Source organism: Poecilia mexicana, unplaced genomic scaffold (genome assembly GCF_051168715.1).
Source record: "Poecilia mexicana isolate PSO_F unplaced genomic scaffold, ASM5116871v1 scaffold_13, whole genome shotgun sequence".
NCBI lineage: Eukaryota > Metazoa > Chordata > Actinopteri > Cyprinodontiformes > Poeciliidae > Poecilia > Poecilia mexicana.
In genome coordinates this window covers 1,103,226-1,120,377 of record NW_028263382.1, presented here as the reverse complement: position 1 = coordinate 1,120,377, position 17,152 = coordinate 1,103,226, and the positions used below count along the sequence as shown (strand labels likewise).

General features: G+C 40.7%; 1 protein-coding gene across 2 annotated transcripts; it reads left to right on the top strand.

Moving 5' to 3' along the window:
* The first annotated feature begins 1,316 nt into the window (after positions 1 to 1,316).
* On the top strand, positions 1,317 to 16,862 carry LOC106927765 (tyrosine kinase receptor Cad96Ca). 2 transcript variants are annotated; one of them, XR_015764987.1, is made up of 13 exons: positions 1,317 to 1,635; positions 1,753 to 1,857; positions 1,943 to 2,018; positions 3,409 to 3,613; positions 4,038 to 4,176; positions 5,286 to 5,384; positions 5,980 to 6,140; positions 6,520 to 6,657; positions 7,566 to 7,648; positions 12,299 to 12,410; positions 13,988 to 14,087; positions 15,749 to 15,848; positions 16,507 to 16,862. XR_015764987.1 is itself a non-coding variant. In XM_088011432.1 (12 exons), the coding sequence occupies exons 2-12, from the start codon at positions 1,848 to 1,850 to the stop codon at positions 16,615 to 16,617; spliced, it is 1,251 nt and encodes a 416-aa protein (XP_087867558.1). In that variant the 5' UTR covers positions 1,423 to 1,635; positions 1,753 to 1,847; the 3' UTR covers positions 16,618 to 16,862. The 2 variants fall into 2 exon arrangements, 1 of the variants encoding a protein (XP_087867558.1); XM_088011432.1 differs by lacking the exon at positions 7,566 to 7,648 and having other exon boundaries at positions 1,423 to 1,635.
* Positions 16,863 to 17,152: the final 290 nt, after the last annotated feature.

Here is a 17,152-nt window from a genome sequence, read left to right as displayed (position 1 = left end):
TGCCAAGCTTCACATAGTAAAAAACTTAGTAAGACTTATATTAACTTTGTTCAGTGGTTGTATTAGCCTTTAGGTCTCAGGTGCCTTACACCTATGAAATGGTGAAAGCATTGTGGGCAGACAAGTCATGATTATGGCAAAATCATTTTTAGAAGAAAAAAGGAAGGAATGGCAAAATCCAAACTCCTGTTGTCACATACCAGCCCATTCCAAGAAAAACAAGAATAGTTACAATGTTTTACCTGTACAAACGTCCTGGGAGAGAAAAGTGGTAAAAACAATCATTTAATTAAATTCTGTAAAATTAAGTTAATTATTAGTTTACCTTTTCACAGAAAGCTCCTAGTTTCAAAAAGAGCAGGAGGCCATTTTAAGATGTCAAATTATAAAGTATTTTAAACCATGTTTGATATACACAGCACTTCTATAACAACTGAAGGTAATACGATTGTGCTATAAAATGGCCTTCTGTGCCTGGAAAATACATACCTGATGCTAACAATCTATTACTGATTAAAACAGGAATCCAGAAACTTTAAAAACACCAACGAGAGAGGCCTCTCAGATGTTAATGACATTCCCTTAACGAACTGTCAGAATGATTATCTTCCACATTGAAATGAAAACATCCCAACATGTCATATGTGACTACAGGCTAAACCTCAGAGTTTTTCTTGCTGTTTGACCAGAACCAGCAGACACAGGCCACATCCTGCCTGTGCTGGACTTGGTTTGATCCGTGCCTGTCACTGTGACGGTGTGTGCACTGTTCAGGCTGTCAGGCTTCTGCTGCAGCTCAGGGAGGAAAACCACAGTTGCAGGGTCTCTGCAGCCGCTTCCCCGAATTAAAAGGTGCTACTGACACATGCAAACTGCAACGCTGTGCACTATTTTTAAAGGTTTCCGGTCCGCCTCTCATCTGACCCAGACTGACAGATAAAGTTATTCTGAGTAAAAATATATAAATAGCCTGGAATGCCTTTAGCAGCTTTTAAATGCTGGAATTTAATGGGCTAACTTTGCTCATTTTGTGAAAACATTATGCACATTTTTATCATGAGATGAACATTTTTAGGACATCATTTAGTAGCTATTGACAACATTTAAAATTTTAAAAGACCTGCATAACCTTAAGTTGGTTGTAATATTATTTATCTGATGATTTTCTTCTCTGCTACAAGTCCATGCTGAAAGTCTTACAATAAATACTTTACAAAAAAAAGTCTAGTTCCAGTTTTGAAGGGAAAATAAGTATCTCTTGACCCTTCAGCCACATCTTGCAAAGAACATTTTTGCTCTTGCTGCTGTAGTTTGAACTGAGGGGGTGAACTCATCCTGATCTTCATTCCACTGCTTCAGATTGGGCCACCTGTGCATGCGCTGAGGGCTGACTCCAGGCTGAGCATCAGCACTGTGTCTGAGGGAGTTTGTATCTCAAGCCACCTGCTGCTTCTGTTCACTTCCTCTGCCTGTGTTGTGGTTCACATGCGAGCTGAGCTCCGGCTGGTAACGTGACAGATAGGTCAGAGGATCACACTAAACTCTAACAAGTTTGACGTTGTGTTAATAAGCTCCTCAGAACAGTAAAGGATTACAGCTGGTTTGGATTCTTCAACTCTCTACTTCAGAACAGAGGTAAGGCGGTTGGATGTTCAGTGCACCTCTTTCCTGCGTCTCCTTGCTTTGTAGCCAAGTTTTAAACAAAACTGCTTTTCCTCCACATCTGTCTGAAAGTTTTCACCCTTTTTCCAGACCAAAGTGATGTTCTTCTGTTCACACTCCACTTTGGGCTCCTGGGGCAGAAGACGCAGAGCGTGGTGAATCTGGCCTTTGATATATGTACTGATATGTGTCCAGGTGAGCTGTCAGGCTTCCACAATTCAGATTAATATCCAGCAGAATTATCCAAACATTTTAAAGGTGAACCTTTGTCTTTCTGCAGAGTTCTACGTTGTCCTTGCAGTTCTCTGCTTCATCCTGCTGCTGTTCATTGTGCTTGGTGCCGTGTTTCTAAGAAAGTAAGAATTTTAGTGCAATTTGTTCATGCTAAATTTCAAAATGAACAAATATATTTGAAACTGAGTTTTTAGAAAGCCCATTTTAAGTTCAGTCTTCAAGGTCAAACACATCCTGATTTGTGTCCGCAGCACAAAGTTCTTCAGAAATTCATCACAGCACTAACTTATGATTTCTATTTAAAACCACCTTGCTAGTTTAGATGACAAACATCCTTTTCATGTGCAATTCATGTAGGACAATGAATCTCTTCATAGTATTACTGAAAATATGCAGTATGATTAGAGTTATCTAATTCCTCTAAGCTTCCAGGCCTTTTTAAGTCAGAGTTGCGCAAACTTTTTGCCAGTTAGGCCAAAATCCCGATGTTGAAAGTTCTCACAAAAACTATTTTCAAAGAAATATTTAAGTTTTCTATTTCTACTGCTCAACAGTAGACTAAACATTCAATAACTTAATAACAAAAAGTCTCACATGTAGATCCAACATGTAAAAAGGGTCAAACACTTTTGCCTTTTTTTAAAGAATGACACGCAGGTCCAAGTTATCAGGTGAGATTATTTCCTACTCTGTTGGTCTAAAAAAAGTTTATCTCCGTACTCACAACAAGAGCTGAATATGTGCCACTCTTTGAAAACATGTCTTGTATTTAGCCAAGTTTAATAAATAGATGTACCAAAAGTTGCTTTCCTGTAAAAGCCACTGGATGTTTGGGATCCTTAGAATGAAACTAAAGTCACAGTAAAACTTTTGATGAATAAGAGAAAAATAATTCATGTCAAATCAAACATTTTCCATTCTTTGAAGACTGAAATTTATCACACATAATTTAGCTTAAAAACCAAATGAACCAAATGTTGCCAAATGTGGGCAGTCAGGGGCCACAAAGCATCACAAGGGTTGCAAATATCCCTGCAGTTCAAGGCTAAAAGTGATAGAAATCCATAAATAGAAATAAACAATTAACTGTACCTATTCATTTTAAGGCCCTCAATTTATTACTTCCAAGGAGCCAAGTCTAACTTTAATTGTAAAGTTAGACTTGGCAGGTCATATTAATTTTTAATATGATAAAATTATACTTAAATATTAGACCTCTGGAGATAGTCACCAGAAACCCCACAACACTGAGCCGTTCAGGACGTCAACTGATGTCCTGAATATTTCTGGTTTCTCTTGCAAGAAATATTCTATCTTCTATCAGATAGATATTTACCTCTTATTGGTTCTCAACAAAATCCAATTTAAAGGCAAATATGAAATGATGGTTTAAATACTCATTTGATACTCCCTGACAAAAAGGGGCAGTCAAGGTATACAGGGTTTTCTGCTTTAAATGGTCCTTTTCAGTCTCGTACAATGTTGCTTTATGAAACACATTTTTTTCTGCAGGTACCGCACCATGGTTCGAACAGTCCGAATGCAGCAGGGCAGCAAGTTTATTCTGAGACATTTGCCTCAGTTAGAGACCCCCGTTGTGACACCCACAGTCCAGTCAGTGGACAATGACGAGGGCGAGCAGCTTCCTCCAGAAACTCCTTTACGGATAACCACAGTCCGGTTATCTTCCAAGAGGTTGTGGAAAGGCCTACAGCAGGTACTGTCACACAGCTGGGTCCAGATTTATTCTTCAGAGGAAAATGGATATTTAAGTCTCAGTGTGGGCTGCGCAGTGGCACAGCTGGTAGCACTGTTACCTTGCAGCAAAAAGGCCCTGGGTTCAAATCCCAGCCCTTTCTACATGGAGTTTGTATGTTCTCCCTGTGCATGTGTGGGTTCTCTCCAGGTACTCTGGCAATCTCACAATCCAAAAACATGACTGTCAGGTTAATTGAGCTCTCTAAATTCTTCTTAGGCGTGTGTGTATGATTGTTTGTCCTGTCTTCCTATTGCTCAGTGATGGACTGGTGATTTATCCATCTGTCTGACTTGGAGTCCTTTCTGAAAACAGTCCATATTAAAAGAATCCTGGTCTTTCTTCTTCTTCTATGGATGACTTCACCAGGAGTGTTTCATTGCAGGAACCTCGTTTCACCAAGTCAGACCTGAATCTTCTGCAACTGATCAAAGCAGGGAAGGAGGGAGTCTTCTACCAGGCCAGGATGAGCAGAGGGACGTGTAAAGGTCACAGCATGTTCACCTGCAAGATCAGCAAAGAAGGTCCATTTACTGTAACGGTCACTAGAGAAATAAAGGGGATTTTTAACAGCCTTTAATTCATACCTTTAATAAAACTTTTTTGGGTAAATAGTTTTATTTAGGTCATGGGTGTCAAACTCTATTCCTCAAGGGTTGGGGTCCTGCACCTTCTTAGGTATTTTCTGCTACAACACAGCTGAACTGAATACAGTTTATAGAACTTGACTGCAGGTGGAGGAGACATTTCAGTCATTTAATCCAGATGTGTTGGACTAGCCACATCACAATGTTGCAGGACAACAAACATGACCTGCCAGTGGTGCAAAAAGTGGGCATGCAGCGTATACAACGCATAGGGGCGCTGCACCAGAGGGGTTTATGTGTTCGCAGCCACCTGAATAATATGTAGTTGCGACCCTGTGTCCTGGATAGGGTTGCCACCTTTCAGAAATCAAAATAAGGGACGCCCACTAATGCGCGTCGTCCTAGTCCTAGGGTTGTGTGCTTCGACTAAGGTTACCAAGGGACTAGTCCCTATGTATTTAAAGCCGGGGGCGGCAGCGTGTCGGTTGGTCTGTGTTACCCATAAAGCAGTTGGGCACAATATCCCAACCATATGAACACAACACCAAAACCGTGAGTGAAACAATGACTGGGGCAGCCGTATCGGTTCAATACGGGACGCTACATTTAACAGCCAAATACGGAACAGTTCTGTATTTTAAGGGACTGGTGGCAACCCCAGTCCTCCAACACGTTTGGTGTGTTTCCACCAAATGAGCATTACCTTACTTAGACAGCCAAGACTTGCTGTCTGGTGCTCTTTGGCGCCCCCTCCTGTTGTGGGGGACCTATAAGAGGCTTAGTTTGCCTTGGCAGACAAATTAGACCTCCTGAGGCTGAATAATATCCATTTATTATTCTGTCAACTTAACCATACAATGAAACCTGATTCATTTATTTATACCCAATAAATAGTATAGATTGTTTTTGCTCTATTTTAGTATTTTTATTTATTGTTTTAATGTTTTTATTATGAAAGTGTTTGGTTGAAAGATTGGTTAATTGAATCTGAAATGTGTTTATGGTCATGATTTAGTTTCATCTAATTGTGTTTTCTTCCCTCTAAGGTGTGCGTCCCAAACATGTGGATATGGAGATTTGCATCATGAGGAAACTGGTTCACCATAAAAACATCCTCCAGCTTCTGGACTGGAACACGAGTGAACGCAAGTTAAAACATGCTCATATAAACTGTAGAAAAAGATACAAGACCATTTATTCTCAGTTTAACAGTGAATCAGACTAATGTATAATGTAAGTTATGATTTATTAATGCATAATTATTTGTATTTGTTGAATGAAAGAATGACAGTTTTTACTTCAAATGCAGAGTTCAGAATACTCAGAACCAATCAAACAAATACAGGTGCATCTAAATTAGAATATTATTTAAAATTTAATTTATTTTTGAAACAAATTTTTGTTTTCAAGACTTTAAGATTTTCTGTTAATCAACGAAAACAAAACATTTAGGTGTATAAACTTAATAAAGAGTATGTTTAATACCTGCTGAGAGGTTATTATTTTAAAGACTTACTTTTATTCCAACAAATGAGCCCCATCAGAACAAATATTCCAGTTATTTTACAGATGTACCTGTAGTAGCTTTTCAGGGTTCCACAGCATTTTGGGATCTTCATATCCATATGCTGGTGCTAGGTCAAACAGGGCAGATCTTTTAAGTGAATATTAAAGCAACAGTTTTTAAATATTTAAATATTGCAGTTCTGGAGGTGTTTGAGTGAACCTTCCTGTGTGCAGAGCCCTACATTCTGATCATGGAATATGTTAGTTATGGCACACTGAGGACCTTCCTCCAGACCAACAGGGTCCACCTCAGTGCAGACCCAGAGCTGCAGAGCCTCCTCACCATTGCTTCCTACCACATCGCCCTGGCGATGCAGCACCTGCGCTCCAAAATGGTAATCCTCTCACACACTACTACATGTTCAATACATTTTATGTAATGTTGGAACATTTGTCTCATTGAATCTATATACTAGAACATTTCTGAAATATTAGAAATGGTTTGAAGAACAATTGTTCAACATGACTTTCATTTCATGTAGATTTTAGATAAAAATTGTTTCAATATTGGCATATTTTGCCATTTTATTTCTTTTGAAAGCTTACATTGTTCTAAAATATATATTTTAAGTTTTCTTTAGAATAATCTTGTTACCCCTTTCGGATGATGACTTTTTGACTATTATTCATATTCTTGCATGTTCTAGACATGCAAGAATATGAGCTTGAATATTTATTTTTTTTTGACACTTGTTGCTGTGGCCATCTGTGCAGATCGTTCACTGTGACTTAGCTCTGAGGAATATTATGGTCAATAAGTTTCCTTGGGAGGTGAAATTAGCAGAGTTTGGTCTGGCCCGGGACCTGAGCCGCATGGCGAGCCGCCGCAGCAGCCGTTGGAGGAGTCCACGAGTAAGAAATACACACACACTGTATGCTGGGTTTGTTCAGTACTGTTGTCTAGTATTTTGGGCAAGCACCACTGAGATATATAAAGATATAATGACCTCATCAGAACATCGTTTTAGCTTGTCTTACATCATTCTCACCTTTTTTGTTCAACTATCAACCTGCATGCAGTTCTGCTTTTATTCTGACACAAAAGAATAAAATAGGTTTGCCACATACTCGCCACTGCATAAAAGACATGACAGCAGGTCTGGTTACACTTCAGGGGACATTCTGTTTTTCAATGTGCAATTTAGATCACTTTGCTGTAACGTTAAAGCAAACTCAGCCAGAACCCAAAACGCAACCAAAATAAGTGTTTGGTTCACCAAAAGTTTATTACAAAAAATTAGGGTGTTGAAGGGGCTCCATAGGGTGTAGTTACACAGATAGGTCAGGAATGGGGGATCCACAGGGGCCAGGAATCCAGCCTGGGGAGGGTAGGGTGGATGGGCAGTGGGAGGCCTAGGCGGGGCTCAGGGGACAAAATCCACCAACCAGAGGCTCAGTCGTTGAAACAATCCAGGGTCATGCACGGGGGGATCTCAGGCAATGAAAATCCAATAATCAGAAGATTGGAGGCAGGATCAGACGCAGGCAGGTTTCAGCAACAGGAGGTCAGAACTTTTCCTACAGCAGAAGGACTAGGCAAGAATCTGTGGTCAAAAAACAGGCAGGATCAGAAAACTCATTTGAACATGAAACAAGGCTTGAAAGCTGTGACAGGGACAACAGACAATCTCGCACTGAGCTGGTGACGAGCAGCTGTTTAAATAGGTTGCAGCACAGTGGAGGTGAGGATAATGAGTAATCAGCACAGTCAAGGTGGAGCTGCAAGGCTGAAATCATGACATCACCTCTTCCTCCTCAAGGGGCAGCTCTTGACGCCCCTCTGGGTCCAGATGCTGGCAATGGAAGTCGCGGATGAGGCCCTTACCCAGGATCAAGTGAGAAGGTATGCAGGACCTCTCCTCAGGACCATAGCCCTTCCAGTCCACAAGGTATTGGATGACACAGCCCTAACGTCGGGAATGTAGCAAGCAGCTCACACTAAAGGCAGGAGCTCCATCAATGAGTCGGGGGGATGGAGGGGCCCTGGATGGCAAAACCTGGACATCACAGGTTTGACCTTGGAGACGTGGAAGGTGGGGTGTACATGCAATGAATTAGGCAGTTTGAGATGCACAGCAACTGGGTTAACAACCTTGGCAACAGGAAATGGGCCCACAAAACAGGGTGCCAACTTGAGATTCTCTGCCTTGATGGGCAGATCCTTAGTGGATAACCACACCTTCTGACTAACCAGGTAGCTTGGGACTTGAGATCTGTGGCGATTGGCATTATGGGCATAAACAGCAGAGGTCTTGCAGAGAGTCGCTCTGGCCCCTCTCCAGACTCTGAAACAACGACATGCTGATAAATGGGCAGCAGGAACCTGGGTAGCCCCTTCCTGAGCAGAGAGAATAGGTGGCTGATGGCCATAAACAACATGAAATGGTGACAGACCTGTGGCACTTGATGGCGTACTCTACCCAAGATAAGTTCTGGGACCATTGACTGGGAGCATCCATGCAAAGGATGCGGAACTTGGACTCAACCTCCTGATTCATCCTCTCCATCTGACCATCCGTCTGAGGGTGAAAACCTGAAGAGAGACTGACGTCAATGCCGAGATGGGTGCAGAACTCACCCCAAAAACGTGAAACGGTCCTCTATCAGACATGATGTTGCAGGGAATGCCATGAAGTCTGAATACTTCTTGGGCCATCACCTCAGCGAGATCAGGTGCTGAAGGCAACTTGTGTAGAGGAATGAGGTGGGTCATCTTGGAGAACATGTCAACCACAGTGACGAGTACAGTGTTACCTTGAGAAGGAGGTAGGCCGCTGACAAAATCCATTGAGACGTGGGACCACAGTCTATGTATACTCGGCAGAGGCCTCAGTAAACCGGCTTCGGGACGTCTGTAGGGCTTTACTCTGGAACAGATGGAACATGCCGACACAAATTCTTGTGTGTTCTTTCTCAGTGTGGGCCACTGACTGGACCACTGCCAGTGCCTTAGTTATACCTGAGTGACAGAAAAGTTTAGAGTAGTGACAGAACTGAAGGACCTTAGAAACCATTTCTTCAGGAACAAACAGAAGACCCTTAGGACACTGAACTGGAGCTGGTTGTTTCTGATGACTCTCTTGAGCAAAGTCTCAATACTGGTTAGAGCTAACCTGGTCTTGGAGGGAAGGATGTAGTCATGGTCAACAGAATCAGAAGGACAGACAGAAGGCTGATGAAGTCTTGAAAAGGGCATCTGGTTTGATGTTCTTGCTGCTAGGCCAAGGAGAAGTCAAACCTGCTAAAGAATAGTGCCCATCTAGCTTGGCGTGGGTTCAGTCTCTTGGCAGATTTGAGGTATCCCAAGTTCTTATGGTCTGTCCATACAATAAAAGGATGTATGGACCTCTCCAGCCAGTGCCTCTGTTCCTCTGATGTTAGTTTGATAGCCAACAGTTCTCCGTCTCCAACGTCATAGTTTCTCTCAGAGGCAGAGTGTTGGCGAGAAAAAAAGGCACAAGGATGTAACCTGGCATCATCTGCAAACCGTTGAGACAGAACTGCACCGACCCCAGTGTCCGAGGCATCAACCTCCACCACAAAAGGGTTAGACGGATCAGGAAAACGCAGAATGGGAGCTGAGGTAAAGAAACATTTCAGCTTACCAAAGGCATGTTTGGCCTCTGAAGACCACTTGAACTGAGTCTTGGTTGACGTGAGTTGATGAAGAGGGGGAGCCACTGAACTGTAATCCTTGATAAAACGATAAAAATTGGCAAACCCAAGAAACTGTTGAAGCTCCTTCAAACTTGATGGGTCTGGCCACTCCAAGACTGCTGCCACCTTTGATGGATCCATGTTAATCCTGCCAGGAGCAATGACAAAACCCAGAAAAGATACAGATGATTGATAAAATGCACACTTCTCAGCCTTAAGAAATAGTTTATTTTGGAGAAGCCTAAGAAGAACCTTGCGAATATGCTTGATATGGGTAGGTAGATCCTTAAAAAAAAAAAAAAAAAAAAAAGAATGTAATCAAGGTATACAAAAACAAATCTGTTTAGCGTGTCCCTTAAAACGTCGCTAACCAATGCCTGGAAAACAGCTGGAGCATTGGTGAGCCCAAGGGCATGACCAGGTATTCATAATGCCCTGAAGGGGTGTTGAAAGCCGCCAGCATGTCACAAGGCGTGGAGGCTTGTGACATGCTGCATGGACTGACCTGGACAGTTGAGACCCTTCCTTGAAAATTAGATGAAGACTTCTCCCTCCTTCGTTCACGAAGCAGTTGATCAATCCGCATGGCCTCGATCAATCCGCGTGGCCTTGAGGATCTTGGGAGGGTCACGGGTAGTAATCTCATTCTTGATATCATCTGACAGGCCCTGGTAAAAAATGTCAAACAGGGCTTCATTATTCCAAAGACAACTGGACTTCAAGGCATGGAAATTGATGATGTAGTCAGTAACAGGTCGAGAGCCCTTTTTGAGAGAAAACAGTCTCCTGACAGCCTCCCTCTCAGGATGGATTGGATCAAAAACCCTTTTCATTTAATCAGAAAACTCAAAGAAGGAGTCACAGCTGTCAGTATCATTCTCCCACTCAGAGTTTCCCCACTGCTTTGCCATACCAGATAGTGGAGAGATTGTATAGGCCACCTTGGCCCATTCAGAAGGGAAGGCAGAGGGTTGGAGTTCAAGAAACAGCGAACACTGGGTTAAAAATGGTCTGCACTGTTCAGGATCCCCATCAAAATGCTCTGGGCAAGGGTGGGGGAGTTTCTTAGGTTCGTTGTTAGCGTTAACTGTGGGAGTGACAGCAAGGGGAAGTGGCCGTGTAACTGAGGACCTAACTTGGGCTTTGGAAGCCCTAAGAGAAGAAAGTCCCTGTAAAAGCTCCTGGACATTTCTTTCTAGGCCAGTAATAGCACCCTCCACCTTAGAACACCAATCAGAATTTGGCTTTGGGTTCATACTGGCGACATCGTACTCTAACATTAAAGTAAACTCAGCCAGAACCCAAAACAAGTGTTTGGTTCACCAAAAGTTTATTACAAAAAATGAGGGTGTTGAAGGGGCTCTACAGGATGTGGTCACACAGGTAGGTCAGGAATGGGGGATCCACAGGGGCCAGGAATCCAGCCTGGGGAGGGTAGGGTGAATGGGCAGTAGGAGGCCTAAGGGGGGCTCAGGGGACAAACAGATGACAGGGACAAAATCCACTAACCAGAGGCTTAGTCGTTGAAACAATTGAAAGTTATGCACAGGGGGTCTCAGGCAATGAAAATCCAATAATCAGAAGACTGGAGGCAGGGTTCAGCAACAGGAGGTCAGAACTTTTCCTACAGCAGAAGGAATAGGCAAGAATCTGTGGTCAAAAAACAGGCAGGATCAGAAAACTCTTTTGAACATGAAACAAGGCTTGAAAGCTGTGACAGGGACAACAGACAATCTCACACTGTGCTGGTGACGAGCAGCTTTTTAAATAGGGAGCAGCAGGTGAGGGTAATGAGTAATCAGCACAGTCAAGGTGGAGCTGCAGGGCTGAAATCATGACATTTGCTTTCATTTTGTAGATGCTGTTGAGTTATTCTGTGTTTCACACAGGTTTTATATGGCTCATGCAACAATTAAAAATGACCTCCTGTTAATATAATGCAAAGAAAACATTGTGACCTAAAGGGAAGACCTGATGTGCTGATTTGTGAGATGAGTTAAGGGCTGGGCAATAAATCAATTTTATCAATTAATTTGATTTTCTGTTTTTAAAAATTAAATCTTTGAAAAATCTGGATTTTTTCATGGATTTCCATAGTTTAGAATGATGTCAACACAAAAGGCAAAAATAAATAAATAAATAAATAATTGTTAAAATCAGATTTGGTATGAAAAAAATCAGCCTTAAGCATGGTTTGCACTTCAGTTCATCCACAATGTCATTAAAAAAAAAATATATATATATTTTTGACACACCAAAACAATGTTTTTTTGTTACAAATTGTCTCAGCTCTTTTCATTTCAGTGTTTTAGCAACAGTTTATCTCTCCTTGCTGTTTGATTTGGATTCTCTTTGTTTCATGACTACGTTTCTTCACTTTCTTAAGGTAGTGACATCTGCCTCAAATAAACCTGCTGCCTGGGGACTCGTGAAGTGAACTCCTAATACAGTGTGTGTTCACACCACACACACTGTTGGCCTGTCATCTAGCACGTAGCTCTCCGCACTGACCACACTGTCTCCCATTTGTGTGTCTGAAATGGAAGATCAAATTCTTAGTTATGTGTGTTTGTGGGTGTAGTGACATTGTTTAGAGCAGGAAGCAGCCCATTTACAGACATACAGCTTCAATCTAAAACAAACAGACAAAAAAACAAAACAAAAAAAAAAAACCCCAGATAATCAGTTGAAGCTTATTAACCTAAATATATACTGTAGATTCTGCAGTTTCATTTCTCCTTTTGATGTCTATTAATCTGCTGTATTAGATTTGGTGTTAGAGAGGAAGCAGCTTTTTTCATCCTCTGAGACTTTTTCCGTTGTGTGTTTTGTGCAGCCACGCGTGCCGCTGCGCTGGTACCCCCCTGAGTACTTCAAGAACAACTACTACAGCTTCAAAGGAGATGTATGGGCGTTTGGCATTGTGCTGTGGGAGATGCAGACATTTGGTAGGTGCTGTTAGGAACATGTAATATACTGTAATGGGAGGCAAAACAATCTTGGAGGATGTGTGAAGACTAATGGATGGATGACCCACTTCAGTTAGAGCAGCACCAAGCTTCAAATTGCTTACTGTAAACAGCTATTAACTGCACCACAGTGCTGTACAGCAGAGGTTCCCAAACTGTGGGGCGCGCCCCCTAGGGGAGGCGCCGTGTCATTGCAGGGGGGCGCGGGAAGCCGTCTGGATGAAAAAAAAAAAAAAACATGAACACTGTATGCGCTGGGTTTTTACCTTAGAATGGCCAACTCTCTGTTATTCCTATGTCAATTTGATACAGTAGAGGCTTCCACACTTCCCATATTTGTGTCCTCTGTCACTTTTATCAGCAGTTAAAACTGTTTAATCCGTTGTTAACATGTTGTAACCTGTTTTTCCGAGCCGCCTTTAAACGCAACATGAGCGCTACGACGCTCGCGCTGGGTTTCCACCTGTGAAGGAGACCTGCTGCTGCTGTGCGGAGCTACGCAGGTTTGTGTTAGAATCACGGCAGCAAACCAGCAAAACGCAAAGAACTTTTCATAGTTTTTCCCTCCAAACTAACCGACTGAGTTGAGTAAAGCTGTTGGATGCAGGTAATGTTAGCTAAAAGATGACTAGCTAATATTAATACAGAACCTTAAGCTTAACAAGTACCTTGTAGGCTACCGGTGTCTATTTTCAGCTACGTACATTCATTTTGCCCCCCAAAAAGTCGATGCCCCCCTGTCACACGCGTCGTTTCAACAAGACAGCCATTTGTAATCCATAGGGGGGGCGCAGAAAATGTTTGGAAACCACTGGGGGGGCGCAGAGGAAAAAGTTTGGGAACCACTGCTGTACAGTATTCTCAAAACATTATTGCATTCAGGCAATTCCATCAACATGTTACAACCAAAGAACTGTTTTTCTTTCACTACATAAATAGATAATCACAAATCCAGGGAACAAATTATGCTGCCTTTTATTTTGAGTTTAAGGAACAATATGCAACAAGTGCTGACCTCTGTTGGTTAAACTGGAGATTGCAGTCATGTTACTTAGCGTCCAACAATCCGAATCTTTTTAACACTATCTGTCATGGAGAAATCAGGCTGGTAAGAGATCATTATATGGGAAATAAATACAGCTGATAGTTTATGCTAAGCTTGGTCTTCCTCTTTTGAATTCCCTTCGTCTTCTATTTTATCTTCTATGAGTCAGTTGATTCACATGGGTTTGCCTGATCCAAAGTAATGTAATAATTGTGTTGTTCTACATCTGAGATGTGTACCCTCCAAACATATGAGGATATCTTACCATAGATTCTGTTTTCATCCTCCTGTTTCAGCTTATAGGCAAGTGTTAGTGTTTTGTCATGAGGCTCTGTTCTTCAAAATGTAAACAGGATTTGTTCTGAGATTATAACAAAATATCTAAGTGATGTCTAAAAATAAAGAATATTACATGAGCAAATATGATAGATCTAGTTAAGCAAACAGCATATCACCTTTAAACTGTGTTTTCTAAATAATTACAACTCATATGGAAATCTTCAAATCTCAGGGACATTACCATACCCCAACCTGGAGACATCAGAGGAAGTGGTGTTCCACATCTGCATGGGTCATAAGAACACAAATCCTGAAGGATGCAGACCAGAAATGTAAGCAAAAGCTCACTACATAAAACCCATATATCTGATAATTCATGCTGATTTTTTTTTCTCTAAGCTTCAAAACGTTACAGAGTGACACATGTATGATTCATAATGATGACTAAAAGTTTTGCAGTGACAGATTTTATTTTCTTTTTTGTGGAAACAGTTCACATTATTTTAGATTATCATGCAGAGGGACGAGCTGCACCATAAATCTAGCGTTACTGCATTTAGTTTTGGCACAAAACTAAATACAGTTTCTTATATAAAAGAAACTGTATTTGACTCATTGGCTTGTTTTCCAAATTTGTTTATAATCAGATGTAGCTAATACATCTGACTTGCATTCATTTAATTGTCATAAATGAATGTTAGATGTTTTGCTTACAAAACATCTTTTTTGTAACCACTTTAAAAAACAACATTGCATGATATTGCATTAATTGATTTTATCTATTTAAACGTATATTACATATGAGATTTCACAGTGCAGAACTTATGCTGGCATCAAGTGTTTGTGTATCTGTATTGACAATGAAGCAAAGTCTTTTGAACAATTTCATTGTGACAAGAGGGATGGCGATGGAGCCACAAAAAGAAAACATGAAAGATGGTCTGAAATTCTGCAGGAAGTCCAAAGACAGACAGCAGAAGCTGGTGCAGTTATTTTCCTTGATGAATCATCCTTTTCATTGATTGTGCAATAATCAGATAAATATTAACAAGGTTAAGAATCCAATAGGTTCTGTGAGGTCCCAACAGTAATTCCCCTGGTCAATCCATGAAAGGTTGCTTCTTATTTGGACGAGTGGGCTTACTGCTATGAATAAAATATGGATACAATACCAGATGTCCTTCAAGAGCAGATTTGGGAAGAGGAACTAACAACTGTACCCAAATAAGAGAAGCACTGCTCTTAACATATTTTACTCAAGTAAAAGCGAAAGTAGAAAGAAATGACTCAAGAGTAAAATTGTATTTTGTAAAAACACTACTTCTGCTCTGAGTAAATGATCAGAACATCTAATTTTTTATTCAAATTATTAAAATACCCACCACTGTCCAAGAGTAACCTCTTCCACCAATCCAGACACACCTTGGTAAGGAGCTGTGTTTGGCATAATGATAGAGGTCTATGTCACAAGACAAAAGTGACTACAAAGTGTCTCCAGAAAACTCCCCAGATCTGAATCCCAAGTAGAACCTGTGGTGAGTTCTCAAAACACAGGAAAAAAATAGAAACAAAAGCCAACAAACCGATCAACTCCAAGCACCAAAAAGATGACAGTGGATCACTATCAGTACAAATCCAACGTCAGTCTGAAAGGCAAAAGTTATTAAAGGAGATCAGCTTTGTAAATACTGACAATTTCCTAAAGAAAAAAAATCTCATACATCCCAGAAGAATTCCTAAATATTCTGCAACATATTCTAAAAGCATGTTTAATAAATAAAATGTTAAAACCATAAAACACAACATTTGTGTCACTGCTGTAGTCTTGGGCATGTTTACATCTTTTTCGTGGTGTGTAAGTAAATAATTACTATTTGTATTCCAAAATCATTTTCTGCATTGGTATTGAAATCACACAACATTTTCTAAAACATCAACACAGTCACTGACAGAGGACATGTGCATGAAAGAGAATAAAGTTTGAATGTTGCAGGCTTCACATCATGCGTGACTGCTGGCAGGAGCCCTACACCCTGAGGCCCGCCTTCAAGGATATCGTATCCATGCTGGAGAACATCATAGAGGATGATGCAGTGAGCAGCCCCATTTTTGTTCATGTTGTGGAGATGAAATTTAAGGTTTTCTAGTGGAATAAAATTTAGGTCATAAGTTAACATTTAAAATTATATAAGAAATATGGTCTAATTTGAATCAGACTTTTTCTACACAATACAATTATAACACTACATTTTTGTCCATTGCAATTATGTAAATTATTTGTTCTCTCATTTTTTATTAAATATATCAGTAAAAATGTTAGCTGCAAAATTTGGTGCCCTTTCAAGCCTATGTGTCAGATTGGCTAAACGCCTTGACTTGGTCTAATACTGATTGTTGTGGCTTGGCTCACCAGAAGGTCACCACTTTTACAGATGAAGTTTTACAAGCAAATGATGGAAGGTGAATTTTTTGCAGGTTAAAGCTTTACATGTGAATTTAACATGAAAACAACAGCAACACATGTAAATCATCTGCATAATAAATTCAATGTCTGAAAGAATTATTCTGAGACAGCTTTTCTAAAATCTGCCACCAGCAATTTTTTGTTGTTTTTCCTGGAAAGATTGCTGACGCTGGCAAAGAGCAAATGTAAAACTGATTTCTTCGACATTTTAGTTTTGTAGCCACAAATAGATATTCATATGATGTGAATTTTCTGACCAACCAACCAAATTATTGTCTTTGTTTCAGGATTATGTGGATGTGGAGAGTCCGCAGAATTTGGCTAAAGATCGGGCAGAATATCATGAAGATAAAAGTCAGCGAGGGAGTGTCGTCTTGAAAGAAGAACATCACGTTTAAATAACATATATATCAAGGCTGTGTTAATACAAATGATTTAAATCAGGAACTATTCAATTAATATGTTTTATGTGTGTTTCTTTGTGCATAAACATTTAAAATGCGGTTTGACAGAGGAGTGGAAAATAGATAGATAAATCATAGATTTTAGTTTAGCCTTTCTATTGGATCTTATTTTACTGGGTCTTATGTTTCTTTTTAAAACATGTATTATACTTATCTTTTTTATTAAACATATCAAAGTATCTCCTTTTTTTACTGAACTCTTTAGCAACACAAAGGGGGGCGTCTAATTTTAGGGGAATTTTACATTTTTGACAGAAAAACATCGCGATTTTTGCATCGCTACTTATGAGGGGCACCTGAAGCCGTTGTGTATGGGGGAAGTTTTCTGCCATAATTTCGTCAAAGTTTCTCCCTATATCCAGGGAGAGAACTAAAACGTGCAGGATGCCGGTGTTACGTCAATCCGCGTTTCCCCATCAGATACGGTTCCCCCTTCGTCTTCTTGCCGCTCCGCCCCGCCCACGCGGCA

Excerpts from the sequence above, each read along its gene's own strand:
- LOC106927765 (XM_088011432.1), top strand. Across the intron at positions 3,614-4,037 it reads TGTGGAAAGGCCTACAGCAG|GAACCTCGTTTCACCAAGTC; the intron begins GTACTGTCACAC and ends GTTTCATTGCAG. Across the intron at positions 12,411-13,987 it reads GTGGGAGATGCAGACATTTG|GGACATTACCATACCCCAAC; the intron begins GTAGGTGCTGTT and ends TTCAAATCTCAG.